Source organism: Lissotriton helveticus, chromosome 8 (assembly GCF_964261635.1).
Source record: "Lissotriton helveticus chromosome 8, aLisHel1.1, whole genome shotgun sequence".
Lineage (NCBI taxonomy): Eukaryota > Metazoa > Chordata > Amphibia > Caudata > Salamandridae > Lissotriton > Lissotriton helveticus.
The window spans coordinates 1,705,091,131-1,705,109,210 of record NC_136069.1 but is presented as its reverse complement, the minus strand read 5'-3'; the positions used below and the strand labels follow the sequence as shown (position 1 = coordinate 1,705,109,210).

The window sequence follows — 18,080 nt, the reverse complement described above, 5'->3', positions numbered from 1 at the left end:
TGCGAAAAGAGAGAAGGTCTTCCAGCAACCGAATCTCCACCGGGAGAGAATTCCAGAGTTCGGCCGCTTTGACCCGGAAGGAGCGACCACCGATACGGCACAGCTTGTATCGCGGAGTGATGGTATGAGCTTGGCCCAAGGATCTCAGATGTCGAGTGGGGACATACCAGGACAGAAGACCCGTAAGAGTTTGAGGGGCCGTGCCCTTTAGGATCTTAAAGGCCAGGCACAGCACTTTAAACTGGATTCTTGCTCTGACCGGCAGCCAGTGCAGCGCTTTCAGAGTGCCGGAAACAGAGCAGAATCTAGGAAGACCAACGATGGCTCTGGCGGCCGCGTTCTGCACTCGTTGGAGACGGGTCACTTCGGCCAAGTTAGCACCGACCAGAAGAGAGCTGGCATAATCCAGGCGCGATGTAACAGTCGCCTGGATTACCAGCTGCCGTGTATGAGGATCGAAAAACTTCAGAACTGGTCGCAGAGCCTGGAGAATTCCAAAGCAGCATGCTGCTGTTTTCTTCGTGTGCCCCACAAAACTGAGAGTAGGATCCATCCACACTCCCAAGTTTTTTAATTCTGTCACAGGAAGGGGGGCCGGCCCAAGCTCCGAAGGCCACCACCTATCCCCCCAGAGATCTGCCCTTCTACCGACGATCATGATCTCGGTTTTCTTCGCGTTGAGCTGGAGGCAGTTGGCCTTCATCCAGCTTGCCACCGCTCTGAGTCCACTCTGAAACCTGGGGGCATCCTGGTCCGCATCCCCGCTGATTGTAACCGCTAGCTGGGTGTCGTCGGCATATGACACCATTGTCATACCCCACTGCCTGACAACCTCAGCTAGCGGTCTCACGTAAAGATTGAACAACGTGGGACTCAGCGAGGATCCCTGCGGCACTCCCTGTTTCAGAGGATGGAAACTGGACTGGAACGGCGGAATCGCAACGCAGAAGAGACGACCATCGAGGAAGGACTGAAACCACTGGAGGGCGGACCCCCCCACACCAATCTCCTCTAGGCGATGCAACAGGATGGAATGGGAGACAGTATCAAAGGCGGCGCTTAGATCTAATAATACCAGCGCCGCCGTCTGTCCTGCATCCATCACTGTGCGAAGATGTTCAGCCATGGTGAGAAGGGCGGTTTCCATGCTGTGCCCAGCACGGAACCCGTTCTGGGTGGGATCTAGGATGTTGGCGTGAACAAGGTAGTTGGAAAGAACCTTGTTCACGTGGGCCTCCACGACTTTGGTCGGCCAGGGGAGCAGGGAAATAGGCCGGTAGTTTTCCGGCTTTTCCGGGTCCAAAGAGGGTTTCTTTAAAATAGGAGAGACCACAGCCCGCTTCCAGCTTGTAGGAACCATACCTGAGGCCAGTGAGATGTTAATCAGGGAGAGTACCGAGGTACGCCCCACAAACAACTGGTCTCTAAAAAGGGTTGGCTTAAGCGGATCGGCGGGCGACCCGGATTTCACCTGCTGCGCCAAGGTGGTAAAACCCTCGAGTGACAGCGGGGGTAGCACATGAAGCAAAGAATGTCCACTGAAGTTGCGTGGAGTGCCAGCCGGTAACCTAGTGTCCGAAAAAGTTGAATAGATGTTTTGAACTTTTCCTAAAAAGAACCGGGCAAGGGCCTCACAGTGCACAATAGAGCTCGTTGTTATGGCCGGGGCTCGTTTTGCCACCAGGTCCTTTACCACTTTGAAGATGGTTTTAGAAGGGTTAAGGCTATTGCCGAACTCCGCAGCGTAAAAAGCTGCCCGGGCCCGACATATAGCACGGTGGTAAGCTTTGACGGCAGCGAGATACACAGCCTTCTTCCCGCTGTCATAAACCTTCCGCCACTCCCTCTCCGCTCGCCTACAGCTGCCCTTGAGTATGCGTAAGGCACCGTCATACCAGGGGCTTGACTCCCTGGACCTGATTTTCCTAGTGGAAACCGGAATCAGGGAATCAAGTGCCTCAGTGATCCATGAGCAGAACCGATCATAACCTGTATCCGCATCCTCCAGAGGTCCCAACGGCACTGCTGCGAGGGCCTGATGAAGGTCCTCGAGGCTCAGTTTACTCCAGTGCCGTGTGGAGACCGTCCTCACAGGAGCAGAGGAGGGAATTTCCGGCAAGGGGACATGAATGACCACTAAAGAATGGTCTGTCCAGCCGAGCGGGGTAACAGCCGTTACTGAAGCCTCCGTCAGGTTGGTAAAAAACGGGTCCAACGTATGGCCGCCTATATATGTGGGATGCTGCACTATTTGTTGGAGTTGAAGAGCCTCCAGATCGGCTAAAATACAACACACCGTAGGGATGTTCTGATTCTCAAAGTGCAGATTGAGATCCCCCAAAATAGAAAAGTTAGCACAGCCCAACGCTAAAGGACTTACCGCGTCGGGGAAGGCAGCCCTAAATGCCACTTCGCTACCTGGAGGGCGATAGACTACCATCCCTGAAAGGGAGAACTGGGGGTTGACCTGAATTTTGAAGGCGGCACTCTTGCAGCCTGCGATGTTGAGGGCAGACCAACGGCAAGAGAAACTAGATCTTACTGCGAGAGCGATACCCCCTCCCCTAGACGATCGATTCAAGGTGAAGATCGAAAAATCTGGGGGGAAAGCCAAATTAATAATGGCCGTGTCATCATCCTTCAGCCAGGTTTCCGTGATAGCCACAATATCGGGGGCCTCATCACACATCAAATCCCTAACGGCTTGATGGTGTTGCACTAAAGACCTCGCATTGAAGCTCAGGATGCGCAGAGCATGGGCCTGACGGCCACGACGCACAGCGGGCGGAGAAAATTTCTGACTGATTTTAGCCGGAAGTTCCAGTGCCCACTGACCACAGGCACACTGATAAGGGCCACAAAGCGGGTGTATAGGTACTTGTATACATCTCGGGACAGAACGTCCTAAGACCCGCAGCGTGGCCGCAGAATAGACAATCATAGCGTAATCCCGTGTAGCCGACCATGAAAATGGTTTAAGTCCCTAACGACCGCCGCGCCCTGCGCGTCCTTGGCGCAGACGGGCGCAGACCGGCAGGACTCAGGCACGACTCCGGCTAAGCCACGGCGTCCCACTGCGCGATCCCGCTGCGCGGGAGAGGACGACTTTAAGTAGGCGAGGCGAGTGACGCCGCGAGCGAAGAGACGCTCCAAGATGGTGCCCGTGCAAAACCTAAACAGCCCAAGGCAAGATGGCGCCCACCGACCCAAACCCGGAACCCGGACCCGCCAAACGGCGGTGCGTTAGCTGTTTTAAATGCAGGTAAGAGGGCGGGGGACTATTCCTAAGTGAGAGCGTCTAAAAACAGGGGAGAACCAAATTAAAAATAAAGCAAATACAAAACAGGTAGCTAAAAGAGCAGCGCGACCTGCAGCAAGCCAGTACCTTGACCAAGTACCCGATGATGAGTCCGCCTTAAGTAGGCGAGGCGAGTGACGCCGCGAGCGAAGATACGCTCCAAGATGGCGCCCGTGCAAAACCTAAACAGCCCAAGGCAAGATGGCGCCCACCGACCCAACCCCGGAACCCGGACCCGCCAAACGGCGGTGCGTTAGCTCTTTTAAATGCAGGTAAGAGGGCGGGGGACTATTCCCAAGTGAGAGCGTCTAAAAACAGGGGAGAACCAAATTAAAAATAAAGCAAATACAAAACAGGTAGCTAAAAGAGCAGCGCGACCTGCAGCAAGCCAGTACCTTGCATTGCATTTACCACTATTTCTTAGCGCATAATGCATCCTCAAGTTCATGTTGGTAGTGATGGGGCATTTCTGCGCTAACGGAATAGCACTAAATGCACAATTACTCTTCTTCCATAATTCTGCATAATCTTTCAGAATTTTGGTGTAATCCCACGTGATTCCACTGCATAGAATTGCACGAGTTATGCCCAACCCTAGAAAAGATGTGATGCTTTACATTGAATGAGTGAGCTTCCTATGCCAGAGAGACTTTGGGTTGTTTTCCCACCAAAAATATTCTATTAAAATGGGGCTAAATGGTGCATTTTTATAATATGCGTTTTGCAACAAATGAAAAGTTAAATACTTCAGTGTCTGGTAATAATGCCCTCACAAACCCCTGGAGGAATGTGACACTTTCTGTGTGATCATCCCTCAATGTGCTCTGACCCTGAAAATATGGTAAAATTGGCTACTCCCCAACTTTCCAGTAAGACGATTGTACATGGTAGAAGAATATGTGCAAATGGTGTAGAAAGTGAACTGTTGACTGTATCACCTGTTGTGCCATTCACCGGACTGAGAAGGAAAACATGGCTTCAGGCATTCAAGTTTAGCTCAACTCTTTTTAACCTTTAAAGTTTTTAACCTTGTAGGCAACCTGTGAAAACAATCTTTTTGAAAGGAGGGAATGCCTACTTTTCAATATTATTTAAGTTGCCCCAAGCAGGCCAGATAGCTAACAACATGGTGTGCTGGTATTTAAAAGTGGAACATGTAAAAAGTTACTGACTCCCTACAGTGACCAGCCTCCAAAGCTATTTTTACTGTTAGAATGGCAGTTGGTTCTATGAAGAAAAAGCTAAAGTGCAAATAATGTGTTAATCTATTATCTTTGTTTTGGAATAAGCTTCAGAGTTGGCTTCACCACTATTTACACTATTTATTCAACATTAAATTCAAGGATAACGTTGAATTTTTATATTTATATGGAAAAAGGAACTTTTTAAAGGTTACACTTTCCCTACATGAAGCCACTGCATGCTAAACACAATTGATCTTCCTGCAACTGGCTGGTGAGCCCTTCTTTGCTTCACTAACTCAAAATCAACCTAAGTGAGACCTGTTCTTTTACAACTTAGTGATAAGGGAATCATGAAAGAGTAAGGGCTTTTTATCCCAGTATACATGTTAGCCTCCTGGCATTAGGTTCAGTGGAGGAGGCAGTAAGGCCTCAGAATAAGTTTGGAGTGGTTGTGTGGGAGTGGACTGCTAATTACTTTAAACACACCCCTCTGTGTGCACAAGTTCCCTTATAGGGGCAGAAAGACTTTGCTATGTTCGATTTTATTGAAAATGGTGCACTGTGGAGTAATCCCTACCTACTGGTTAGTGAACTGATCACAAGTAGCACCTTATCCCAGCTCTGCAGAAAAGTTCCTGGACCTGTGGCAGAACACAATAGACTGGTCCTGCTGTCTGTATCTTGTGTTGAGACTTGTACAGCTAGATCTGGTCTGAAATTAACCTAAGACTTTGAAGTGATCTCCAAGGGTCAGTTGGCTGCCCTCCTGTATGGTTACAGGGACACACATGTATGCAAGAGGTCTTTTCGTGGAGTGACTAATGGAACGGTTACAACTGAAACTGGACTGGACCATGCTGGTGGTCTTTGCTTAAGTGTGTCCCAGTCCTCAAGTGTGGTCCCTGTGATCCTGGAAGCTTTAGAATTGGCAAAGAGAAACTGTACCAGTAAGTCTTCTAAGTGGGGATTAACAACATTTCTAGACTTCCAAGTCCGGTGGAGCTTCAGCCGGAACTTACAATGATTTTGCAAGGACTTTTTCAGACACAGCTTAAGCTTGTCCCGCTGGAAAACTTGGAGCTAAAAAAATGAGACAAAGTGTAAATGAATAAATGAAAGAGCAATTTGTATAGTGCAAACTAAGCACAAGGGTGTCAAGGCGCTGTGTACGGACCGCCCACAAACAACATTGGAAACCATACATAGACCTGCCTCTTGGGAAACAACCAGGTCTTAAGGGACTTGCGAAAAACAGAATGTCCTTGTTCCCCCGAGAGGGAAACAGGGAGAGAGTTCCACGCCTTGGCAGCTGTCAGCGAGAAAGTTCCCCTCCCCCATCTCAATCTTTTAAACCTCGTAACCAAGAGGAGATTACGGATGCTGATCTAAGGTTCATTGAGGGCGTATACCTTTTAATAGTGGCTTTTAGGTAAGCATGTGGATCTGGCAAAGGTACAATAAGTGTCAGTCCGATGAGTAGTCTTCTGTGGCTTTGAAAGTTGAATTTTCGCATTCTGTCTTTTTCCCACCAAAACAAGTGGCATCAGTCGGCCACCAAAACTATTTAATCTGATACAGCACTCAACTGTGCCCTGCTATAGGATTTAGCCTTCCATGAAGGAGACTAAGTTAGAAGGTAAAATGTTTGACTGGAACAACCCTCCTGGTGTATCCGACCTCCATCCCACTGCTGTCAGCCTGAAGTTGCTCACTAGCTTTCAGTCAACTACAAAGAGTGATTTCTGGTTCGCGCTTGAATTTTTCTTGGCAATTTTGCCATCAAGCTTTAACTCTTCCCTCTATATTAGAAGTTTGGTGTTTTGGTGTCATTTTTCTCTTTACCTTTTCATAAACTTTTAGGGTTTGGTTGTGGGACTTTATTATTGTGATGTGTTTTGACTTTGCAAATGGTTTACTCTTTTTGATACTTGACATATCTTCCTAAATTAAGCCTGTCTGCTATGTGTCAAAGGTAATAGGGGATAAGCCCTGGTCTAAATTATTTCTTTGATAGGTCATGAATCTTCCCCAGCTGATAACCTGTTTGTTTAGAACCCTATGCAATTTTCGTGGACAGGTGTTTATGTTGCCCAGCCCTTAAAACAAACTTAGCAGAAAATATACAGAGAGTAATTTTTGTCTTCACTTACACGAAGAAGAAAAAGTTGAGGGGCCATGGGTCAAAAGGATATAGGGGCATATTACCAACGATTAGCGATATTTATCGCTAACGATGCTTAGCAACGAATTTTTTAACGCTAAGCATCACCGGAAATTATCGCAGAGATAACTTGCTATTAGAAAGGTTTATCTCAGAAGTGATTAAAATCCTCGCGCTCACTGCCAAATGAGAGATTATCACTGGAAAACCAACGATAATCTCTCGAAGTTTGGAGTTAGCTTGATGATAGGGGCTCGCAAACTTAGCCATGATATCCACCTTCCATAGGATATCATGGCTAAGTCAGGAAAATACCAGGTGTAAAAAAGCAGTGCTAATCGCGGTTAGCGATGCTTTTTTTATCACTAACAGGGTTAGCGAAATCCTTGATAATAGGAGAAATGTCGCTTAACAACATTTCTCCTATTTTTTTCTCTGGAACGCCCCCTTTGCATCTCATTAGAGATGCAAGGGGAAGCGTAGAGAAAAAGGGTGCTAACATGCGAATTTGCGTGTTAGCACCCTGTTGCTGATAGGGAGATAATTTTATCTCCGCTTTCTTGGCTTTTAAAGCCAAAAAAGCGGAGATAAATCCCTTGATAATATGCCCCATAGTTCCTCTCTTAAATACCACTCGAAAATTTAGTGGCAGCTGCAGCAACAACTGCTAAATGGATTTATGCTAAATTTGGTATGAAATAGAACTTTTTTTGGGAAGCATACCTTTTGTGGTCATGGCAATAGTTTTTGAGAAATTAGCATTTTGAAAAAGTTGCCGGGTGGGCTTTATTAATTTGTTTCATGAATATGCATGACATTTAGAAAATATTACTATAAGTTCATGTTACTCTTCTCATTTTTTTAATTTGTGCAGAATCACAAATGGAGAAAGTTAAAAAGGGAATGCAAAACTGTGCTCATTTACTAATACATTTGGCACTGTGTGATGAATTTGCACCTTATTTGTCAGAAGCTAAGAAGGATTGGTTTCCTAATGGTATGTCAAGCTTTGTGCCAATCCATCAAGGCGGGAGCAAAGTTCAGGAGGGGGCCAATAATATTTTCATTTGTTTCTGTCCTTAGTATTTTTGACAAATCTGCAAGAAATGTCACAGGCAGTTAACAAGTTACACCTACTGTAGGTAATTCAGGTTTTGTGCATGTCCATGGCACAGGGTGGGGGGACAAAATTAAAGGGGGGGGTTAATACATTTTCGATTTACTAAGAGCTTTAGGCCAATTTGACGGATCTGCACCTACTTTAGCAGCAACTTAGCACATTTAACTATCTCTTGGTTTTTCCAAATTTGTTCAGAACCATTAAGGGCGGGCTCACTTAAGAAGAGGCAAAAAAGTGTTTATTTGTCAATAACATTGACACTGTGACAAATGTCAGTGGATAGCAGATGTGTGAACCTTCCTGAAGGATTTTCATGATCTCTACTGAAGACACATTGGAGCATATTTACAAGCCCCTAATGCCATTGGAGCGTCACTTTTCTGATGCTCCGGTGGCGTTGCTCCCTACCCCATATTTTTCAACGTGGCGTTAAGCCACTTAAAGTAGCTTAACTCCACTTTGTAAATATGCCTCTTCCCACAGCAGTCAGCTGCAGCAAAGGGGCGGGCAATAGATGTTGCTGTGGGCGGTTCACTGTAACACCCATTGTTTTTTTATGCTGCCCCATATTTACAAGGATCCTAGTCTTAGGATGATGATACGAGGAGAAATTATTAATTTCTTCTCCTATTTTGCTCTTTCGGTGTGCGCTACATTCAGCAGCACACATAGAAACTGCAAATCACCGTTAAAGATTGTTTATGTGCAGGAAGGTGTCTATTCTGGCCCATGATCAATCACCCCTGCAGTGCAGGCACCCTTGCAACAGCGCTTGGGGAAACACAGGGGTGTGCTGTATTTTTACATCACTGCATTTAAAAAATGTCGGAGCGTGGCGTTAATAATTATGGAGTAGCACAGCCATATAGTAAATATCCCCCATTGGCATTAAAAAATTACAGACCAACATTTCTATGTAACCATTACTGCAAAATAAACACTGCTACTTTTCTTTACACAATTGAACAGTATAATATACTGGTGACGTGAGGCAAGCCAATGGCACACTGAGGGCCATATTACCAAGGTGAAGTATCGCCGCTTTTTCGGCGAATTGTGCCGGGAAAGCGGCGATACTTCTAGCGCCCTATTAACAAGGGCATGCTAACGCCTGCCTCAAGCCCACTTTGCATGTGAGCGGGAAACATCGCTAATGACATACAAAGTGGGCGTTCCCACGTCCAACCACATGTAAAATGTGGTTGGAGGTGTTAACACCCTATTACCAAGGCAGGCGTTGGGAGAAAGAGACCTGCGATAAACTCATTTATCGCAGGTCTCCCAACGCCTGCTTTGATCAGGTGTTAGGGCATTGATAACATGGGGGTGTGGATCATAACGCTGAACCTCATCCCCCCCATATTATCAAGGCAGACATTAGCGCGTGACAACAACGCTTGTTTTCACGCGCTAATGTTCCCTATCAACGGCAATCGCCGGATTTAATATCACCTACGCGTTGCGCGTTGATAATGACACGCTAACACGGTGATAAAATCCGGCGATAGCCGGCGATAGGGAAATGTGCGTTTTTTAACGCACATCTTGGTAATATGGCCCTGAGTTCTTAAAAATCCTGATCTTTCTGCTAAGTGTTTCGAAAAGGACCAGCTGGAAATTTTAATTCTGGAAAGTGAAAAATCATGCATAAGGAACAAGGGGCCTCAATTATGTCCTTTTCTTTTGCCGAAGGGAAGCGCAGCAGGAAGGCCTGCTGCGCTATCCTACGGCAAAAGAAAAGGGCAGGAATACGCCTTTCCTTGTCCTTCTCCCCTGCGCCGGCGCACAATGGGCTGCGTGCGCCAGCGCAGGCACCTTTGCACAATGGTGCAAGGGTGCCTGCCTTGCGGGATCATTATTTTTGTACAGGAAGGAAAATCTCCCTGTACAAAAATAATCACAAGAGGTTTTTAATCTTTCTAGGTGTGTTTCAGAATGCAGCCCACATAGAAAAAGGAAAAACAAGGAGAAATAAAGATATTTCTCCCCGTTGCACCTCCCTTACGCCTCCCCTGAGGAGGCGTAAGCTTTAGGCACTGCCTCAGATTTAGGATTTCTCGTAAATCTGGGGCAGTGTGGAAAGGCCATGGGTGTTGCTGGGAACGCCGCCAGCAACACCCATTGCACGCCCCTTTAACGCAGAACACTGCGTTAAAGGGACTGATATTTATCAGGCAGCCTAAGCCAAAAAAAGTGTCTTAGTGCTGCCTGATAAATATCACGCAGGCTCCTGCGCCATGGATCATCACAAAAAGTGACATTCCGATGGCGCAAGGGGCCTCATAAATGATGCCCAATTTCAGTTTTTTTTACTTTCATCGTCCATGTGAACTCTTTTCTGCCCATTAACCCCCTGCTGTCTATTTCTGTAAAGTTGATGGAGCAGATGAGAATGAATTTTCAAACCAGGAATGTTTACTAGCAGATTAGAAAAATACAACCTGAGATCAGTCTTAAATGAATAATCACCTGGTTGAAGCATACGTCAATGTAATCAGAACAGAAAATACAAATCCACGTTATGTAAAGATTACTGTAGGCAAATCATACAAGTTTCAGTTCCCCTGAAGGGAGACTCCCTAGTTCTAAACTAAGGTTTCAGTGGTGGGGTTGGGGAGTTAAATAGCAGGTATCAGCAAAATGAACCCTTCCAGAAGAAAGTGTTTTGCTCGAGAGATTAACTCTATGAGCAGAAATAAAGGAAGTATAATGTCTCAAGAGAATATGGAAGAAGATATCCAAGCACTCAATAGAAGTCCAAAGGAATGTTTAGTTAATAGAGTTAGGATTCTAGTGGATGTTTCAGATTTGTGAATTATTGTAGACAGAAGTCAAGAATCTGCGATCATCTGTACATATGTATTGAAAACAGCAAAAAACAGCTGACACGTCTTACATCACAAGGTGACTTCTTCAAGGCTGTGGGTGTGTACAAACATATGATCAAACAAACATATATCTAAACATTAGATATGTTTAAAAACATAGTTACATCTCTGTTAAGGTGATTCTTAAAATAGATAGCTGCAAGGAGACTGCATGGTGACTTTATAAGTGCTGGGATTTTGGTAGAGCGATTAGATAAGTATATGGTGCTGGCAGAGTGATTGGAAGAGTGCACAGGGAGTGACAGAGGGATTGGAAGAGTGCACAGGGAGTGACAGAGGGATTGGAAGAGTGCACAGGGAGTGACAGAGTGATTGGAAGAGTGCATGGGTAGGGCTCAGGGGATTGTACCAGTGCATGTGTTAGTGCTTGGGCCATTGCATCAATACATGCTCCAACACTCAACAACTCTGGGCATTAAGCTTGCCTCATCTCTACAACGGCCCCCCACATACGCCGGGGATGCCTGGTTTCACCTTGGAGATTCCCAGCAGGGACCATCTCACAGGGAAAACCAGGACGGGTTCCCCAGCGGTCTACAGCGCAAAGATACTCCTTCGGGAGTCGATTCTAGCGCTTTAGAAACCCACAATTAATTAATTAATTAAAAGAGGAATAGATGAGTTGAAGGAACAGAATAAATGGTGAACACCATCATATGACCCAAAGTATAAATAGTGATAACGGATTAGTTAGTTCTAAAAGAGTCAAAAAGTAAAGGTAGATAGTTAATGTTCAGATGCTAGAGTTTATAAAAAATATGAAGTATTAGGTTTGAATAGGACCATGAACACCAATATCCACCCAGTGATTTAAAAAAGATGAAAGATGGCCAGTAAGACAAAAGAGAGAAAAGGCAATGACCTAGGCAAGTATGAAATCAGGGTAAACAAAATAGCGGGTAGAGGGATCCGCAGAACAAAAGGGTAGAAGTCTAACATAGAACCTGATGAATAATACAATACATTACTCCACTGCAGGAGAAGTTTCAAAGGTTCTCGGATTCAATAAAAAGTTTACAAGACGTGGAGAAGCGTGGCTCAATGGTTAGAGCGGCAGACCCTGATGCAGAGGTCTAGCCCGGGACCAGGGTTCAATTCCCCGCCTCTGCAGGTCTTGGGCTTAAAATTCCACGGACCTGATAATTCTCGCCTCGGTGCCTATTCCAATCATGGGTCCCACTCTGTGACTCTGGGCAATAGCTTGCTTAACCTCCACACCGGCCCCAACAGCGCTGGGATGCCTGGCCTCCACCTTGGGGGTGCCCAGGAGTGGACACCTCACAGGGAAAGCCAGGATGGGTCCCACAGCGGTATGAATACAGCGCTACGAGACCTCTGGGTAGAAGAGGCTATATAAATACAAACACATTTACAAGACTTTCAAGAGCTTCGAAAGATCATGCACCCATCCAACATAAGTCAACGGGCGAGTTGTTACATGCCTTGTTGCAAATTGTGAAGATAGGGTGGCATCATGGGCGTGGTCCGGTAAAGTTGGGCAGCCACTTATAGTCTGATAATGACAGTAAACGACAATATAAGATTAGTAACCCCTTACAGTTACATATGAATCCAAAGAAAGGGGGATGATTGATTGTGTATCATTGAACCAGCCAAAGGTCTAATGTGCAGACGTAGAGCGCCCTCTACTGGTCGCAGGAGCTGTATATTCAGTGCTCTTGAAGTGTCAAAGGCGTGGGCAATGTCAAAGAAAAAGGGGGAAGGAAAGTATGACAACTAATGTTATAAGTGTGAAATTATATAGGTAAAAATACCACATGGTTATCTGTATAGTCTCATCTGTGGACCATACAAGGAAGTCAGTCGGCAAAAATATTTCCTTTATTTAGACGTGACAGCAGTGGTCAGAAATACAACAACAGTACTGATATGAAAGTTCCTGCCTATAAGAAAAAGACATGTTTTTGTATCCTGTGAATTAAACTCCCCAAACAATGTTAATCCTCACCGTAAGCAAAGCGTTTTAGAGTCAAGAGATAGAAAGGCCAGGGGCCTCATTTATGAAAAGTGACGCATCGCTGCGTGAAAGCAGCGATGCGTCACTTCTCAGTGCGCACTCCTTGCGACATTCCTGATGCGTCATATTTACAGTATGACGCATCATGTCGCAAGGAGTTACAGATACGTCAGTATTTCTGATGTATCTGTAGGGCGCAAAAGTGACGCATTGCTGGAGTGTGTCACAAAAGTGATGCAACTCCAGCGATGTGTCCTTTCACATGGGGAATGCCCCATGTGAAAGGGCCTGCGTCAGTCTTACACCTGCTGTGAGGCAGGCGCAAGATTTTGACGCAACGGCGTCCTAGAAGTGATGCAGTGAAATCTCATAGATTTCACTGCGTCACTTTTACGACCTTTCCTTGCGTCAATACACCCCCCCTTGCATACATTATACCTGGCATAGGTATAATGTAGCGCAGGGGTTTACAAAGTGACGCATCTACCTAGATGCGTCACTTTGTAAATATGGCGCAACAAGGTGCATTTTTTACACCACAAAAAGTGACGCACCTGCGCCGTAAAAGTGACGCAAGGCCTCATAAATGAGGCCCTAGATTTTTTAGTAGCAGGACTGCTTCACCAGAATGCCAATACCTGCTATTATTCGTATTAGTTGGTAGACCTGTAAAGGAATATATGTAATATAACCAGTAATGGGCTTGATTTAAGTAGCAGGACTTACACCATTAACTGGACTTTCACCAGAATGCCAATATGTGTTAGAATTCGGGTTGGCCGATATATTTGTAATATAGCCAGAAATGGCTTAATTACTGTAGCAATGGTGGACTGAGACATAACACTAGACATCGCCCAACAGAAGGACATGATCCTGTTATCTATTGATGGGCTCTAGAGAAGGTCTCACACAAGAGAATATCGTGAAATAGCTATCGACGAAGATTCAGTCGAGTATGTGACTCTGTGTGTATTGATGAAGCATTGATCTAAAATATTTATCCCAAGGATGCAATTCCAAAAATGTTTAAAATTGAGTAAACCAGAAAAAAGTATCCAATTACCACGCAACCTTCACTAAATGGCCACTTTCTGTCTCCCCACAGACACAATGCAACGTGAAGATCCATCCCAACCATCGCCACTGGGTCCTCGGGGACGTCTTCATCAGAGAGTACTATGTTGTGTTTGACAGCGCAAACAATGCCATTGGCCTGGCCTCCAGCAACTGAAGAAGAAGCATCCTCAAATGTCCCAGATTCATCAGGGAGAGACTGGGCAGAATAACCATGACTGGTTAACAAACATTTGGCAAATCGACATGCAGTAAATCAGTAAAAAAGCTATTGATGAATAAATCAACAGAAAATCACTGTCGTCATTAAAAAGAGGTTGTTTATAGAATATCTTTAGAAAGTGGAAGAAAATGTCAATATAATGGAACACACAGTAGTAAAGATGGAAAGCGTGTGACAGCCAATGCACCTCCTAAGATGGTTGCCAAGCAGGTTTTCTATTGACTCAGGGTGAGGCCATGTTGGCTTCTTGTAGTCCAGGGCATGTGAAGAGAGCATTGTTAGGAGAAGACACTTGGAGTCCAGGCCAAGGCCGTCTTGCTCCTTGTAAATCAAACTTGAAAGCTGCCTCAACTGCAGATCACTTCAGAATATGTAAACACAATGTATCCTGGTCATTGCATTCCACATCTGAAATAAAATCATTTATGGTGACAATAAAACCAGTTTTCTAACCACAAATCTGTTGTAGTTTTATTTCCTTGCTTACAGTGATTTAATAATTCTAACATGAACAACTACACCTTTTTTGTTTTTGTTTAGTACTTTTTAGTACTTTACTGACTGGAGTGCCACTGACTTCTGTCTATACCAGGCAAGCTGTGTATGGAGACGCTCCTCTGGGGACGTACCGCCAGTGATCTTTTTGTGCCTAGAGCTGTTCGCAATATCCCACTACTAACAGGTTGGACCGCCCGTCTCAGTGACCCTACCGTACGAGGGAGCTCTCTACTGCCCAGTGACCCCGTGAGACAGTGGGCGGCCAGCGAGGAATTCAATCCTGGGCTAGTGGGCTGAAGCCTGGTCAGGAACTGCTGGGGGATGGCGCTGGGCAGACCAGAACAGGCCTGCCGTGGGGCGTCGGCCTCCCTGCATCGTACTAGAGGAGAAAAGTCCAACTGGGACAGCAGAGTGGACACCTGGGTGTTGCCCGCGGGGACCACTGTGGTCAGACAATGTCACACAGAATTGACCGGACCCTCATAGAGGCACTGGAGGTGTTTAGCTGAATGGTGTGGGCAAAGCACACGTGCTGAGGCATTGTGAAACATAATTCGAATTACAAACTGTGTGCTTCATGTCCTGGATGGCAAAGCTTCAGGAATGACCTGTGCTAGGTTGTTACCTTAGAGATGGGGCAAACTCATGGCCTCAAAGAGAAAACAGTTTGTGCACCTAACTGATGCTTTCTTTTCCCATTTAGTACTCTCTCTGTCTTTGTCTACTTCCTTTACTCCTATCCCCTCTCACCTGAATCTCTCCCCTTGCCTGCTACACTGCCTAGCCCCTGCCCTTTTGTTCCCTTTGACTAAGCACTCCTTCTCCCCTTGTTGGGCAAAGTTCCAATATTTCTACTCTGGAGTCTCAGCGAACCCGCTGAGAGAGTTCACAGCACCAAGGGAGCCACTCTCAGTAGAGGTATGGTATGGCACCCCTTGCCAACGCACTCTCTCTCCCCTTTTGGGGGAAGGATCCAGTATGTAGGCCTTGGAGTCTCAGAGAGTCCACTACGTATAGGGAGCCTCTCGCAACAGAGATGAGGATCACAGCTTACTGGATTTTGGGTGGAGCTTTGACTCGTCTACCGGTTTGTGTCCCCGTCACCTTCCCCCTCCTCTTTCCATGCTGTGTCTCTCACCCTCCCCTCCTCTTTCCTCCTCCATTCTCTGTCTACTATTCCTGCTCCTACGCCCCCTGCCCTGGATCTCTCCCCTTTTCCTTACGTAAATGTCCTTTTTGTTTGTCTCAACCTTACATGTACCTATGTTTGCCAAGCTCTAATAACTGTGTAACCTTTGTAACAATGTAACCTGCAACTATGGTCTGATACTCACATAAAGCGCTCCAGCACCTCTGGGTCTAGCCAGTGCTATATAAAACATTTACAATAAATAAATAAATAAAATAGAGAATAGTAAGGATTACAAAAATATAAGGGAAAATATACATTATTAACAATGCATAAGATTAGTGGAATCAATTGAACCAGAAAATACTTAACAACATAGGAACATGAAATCTGGGTATAATAATAAACAGAATAAACAGGAAAGAAAAACTATGCAATTTATGAAACATTTTCTTTTTTTTACAAAAAGAAACAAGAAAAAAGAAGAAAGAAAGAACAAAATAGAACAAAGGAAAGATAATGAGTTAATAGGAAGATGAGTAGTGTTAAGATAGGAAGGTAATAAAGGGGAGCCAGAGTAGGTCAGATTTGATTTTCCAAGATGAAGAAGAAAAAGAAACAGTAGATATTCTATGTTCATCACAGATAAGGGTCCACCAGGCCATAGTAGATAACTTAGAGTTATCTTTCCAACATGATAAAATAATTTTAAAAGCAAGTGCTATAAATAGATTAAATAAAACAGCTTTTAGAGGTAAGTTATCAAAGTCAGCAGACAAGGTACCAAGAAAAACATTCTGGACAGAAAGTGGAATATTACATGAGAAAAGCAATAAACATTTTGCCCAAATAGTTTTCCAAAGTACATAAACTTTAGGGCAATGATCGAGAAGGTGACTCAAAGTACCATCAGATTCAAGACATGACCAATAGGAGGAGGAAACAGATGAGTCCATTTTATGCAGAAAAAAGAGGAAATTATAGCTCTATTATAGATAAAATATTATTGAGGTATATTAGCAGCCTCAGATGTTTTACATAATTTACCCCATAATAGGTCCCATTGTTGGATAGACAAAGATTGAGAAATATCCCTTTCCCATAATTGTTCTGTAGGTGATTTTGCATCATTTTCAACATGGGAAAAGTGATGCAAAAGTGGTACACATGGCTTGTAAATAAGTGGTTCAAGGGGCTTGTTAATCTGCCCCTTAATCTTTTGGGGACACCATTTGAAATGTGTCTTATGAAACATATAATGGTAACAATATGAATTTAATGGTAGGATTTCAGTTTTAGAATTTTTTTATTTATAACCAGAAACTTTTGAAAAATGAGTAGAGGGATTAGACATATAAATTAAAACATCATCTGCATTAGCAGATAGTTTTAATTCTTGAGAATTGACCTTTAATCCAGTTATATCATGGTTGCATCTGATTCGCTCCAGAAAAGGTTCCAAGCATAGGAGAAAAAGTATTGGAGATAAAGGGCAACCTTGTCTAATACCTTTATGTAGTTTAAAAAAGGGGGAATTTCCATTAACAACCAAACAGGAATGTGGGTCAGTATATACCAATTTGATTAAATAGATACAATTATGCCCATATCCAAACTAATGAAGGGTAGAAAACATAATATGCCAATTTATAGGATCAAATGTTTTCTCAGCATCAAGTGACAAAGCTGTTAAGGGAAAGGGATACTTTTTCCCAAAGGGCAAGGATATTAGAAAACATTCTGGAATTGTCAGATGCAAGTCTGCCCTTAATAAAACCAGCTTGGTCAGGTTTAATAAAAAGGGGGATAATATAAATCAGATGGGAAGATAAAATGTTTGCAAATACCTTACAATCATAGTTCATTAGTGAAATGGGTTGGTATTTTTTACATAGGGTAGGGTCTTTATCAGGATATGGAATAATAATAATAATAAGGGCTTCTAAAAAAGATTCACTGGCCTTAGACTTAGACGAAAATGAAGTGTAAAGTTCAAGTAATTTGGGAGGAAAAAAGGAGGAAAAAATAAGTGAAGCTCAATAATGAAGCCGTCAGGGCCAGGTTCTTTGGTTTTTTTAGGGATTTAACAGCATCAGTAATTTCTGAAAGGGAAAATGTATTTTTCTAGGGAAGAGAGGGTTTCAGAATGGAAGAAGGGAAAGGGAGTCCTTGAAAATATGATGCAATATCATCTTCGGAGGTGTCTGTATTCTCAGAATATAATTATTCGTAATAAGACTGAAAGGCATTGGTAATGGTAAGATCTGAAGACAGCATCTCATTACTATGTTCACATCGAATGTAACCAACAGTTTTCCTCTCTGATTTAATTTTTATATAATTGGCTAGCAATTTACCCGCCTTATTTTGGCCGCCATGATACCTAGACTTAATTTTAAGAAATACATTACAAGCATCAATCTTGACAATTTTGTTCAATATAGATTTAGCCTTCATAAAATCATGTGTGCATGAGGAAGATTTGGAGGTATATTAAATGTGTTCGAGATTTTTAATATGTTTG

The 18,080-nt window shown here is 44.2% G+C and overlaps 1 protein-coding gene across 1 annotated transcript in view; it reads left to right on the top strand.

Annotated features, from left to right (window-relative positions):
* LOC144773644 (pepsin A-like) overlaps nucleotides 1-14,388 on the top strand; it is a 224,937-nt gene extending 210,549 nt beyond the window's left edge. The window contains exon 9 of the mRNA XM_078658793.1: nucleotides 13,738-14,388. Coding sequence (XP_078514919.1) covers nucleotides 13,738-13,863 — 126 coding nt within the window. The 3' untranslated portion in view covers nucleotides 13,864-14,388. The remainder of the gene's footprint in view (nucleotides 1-13,737) is intronic.
* The last annotated feature ends 3,692 nt before the right edge of the window (nucleotides 14,389-18,080 follow it).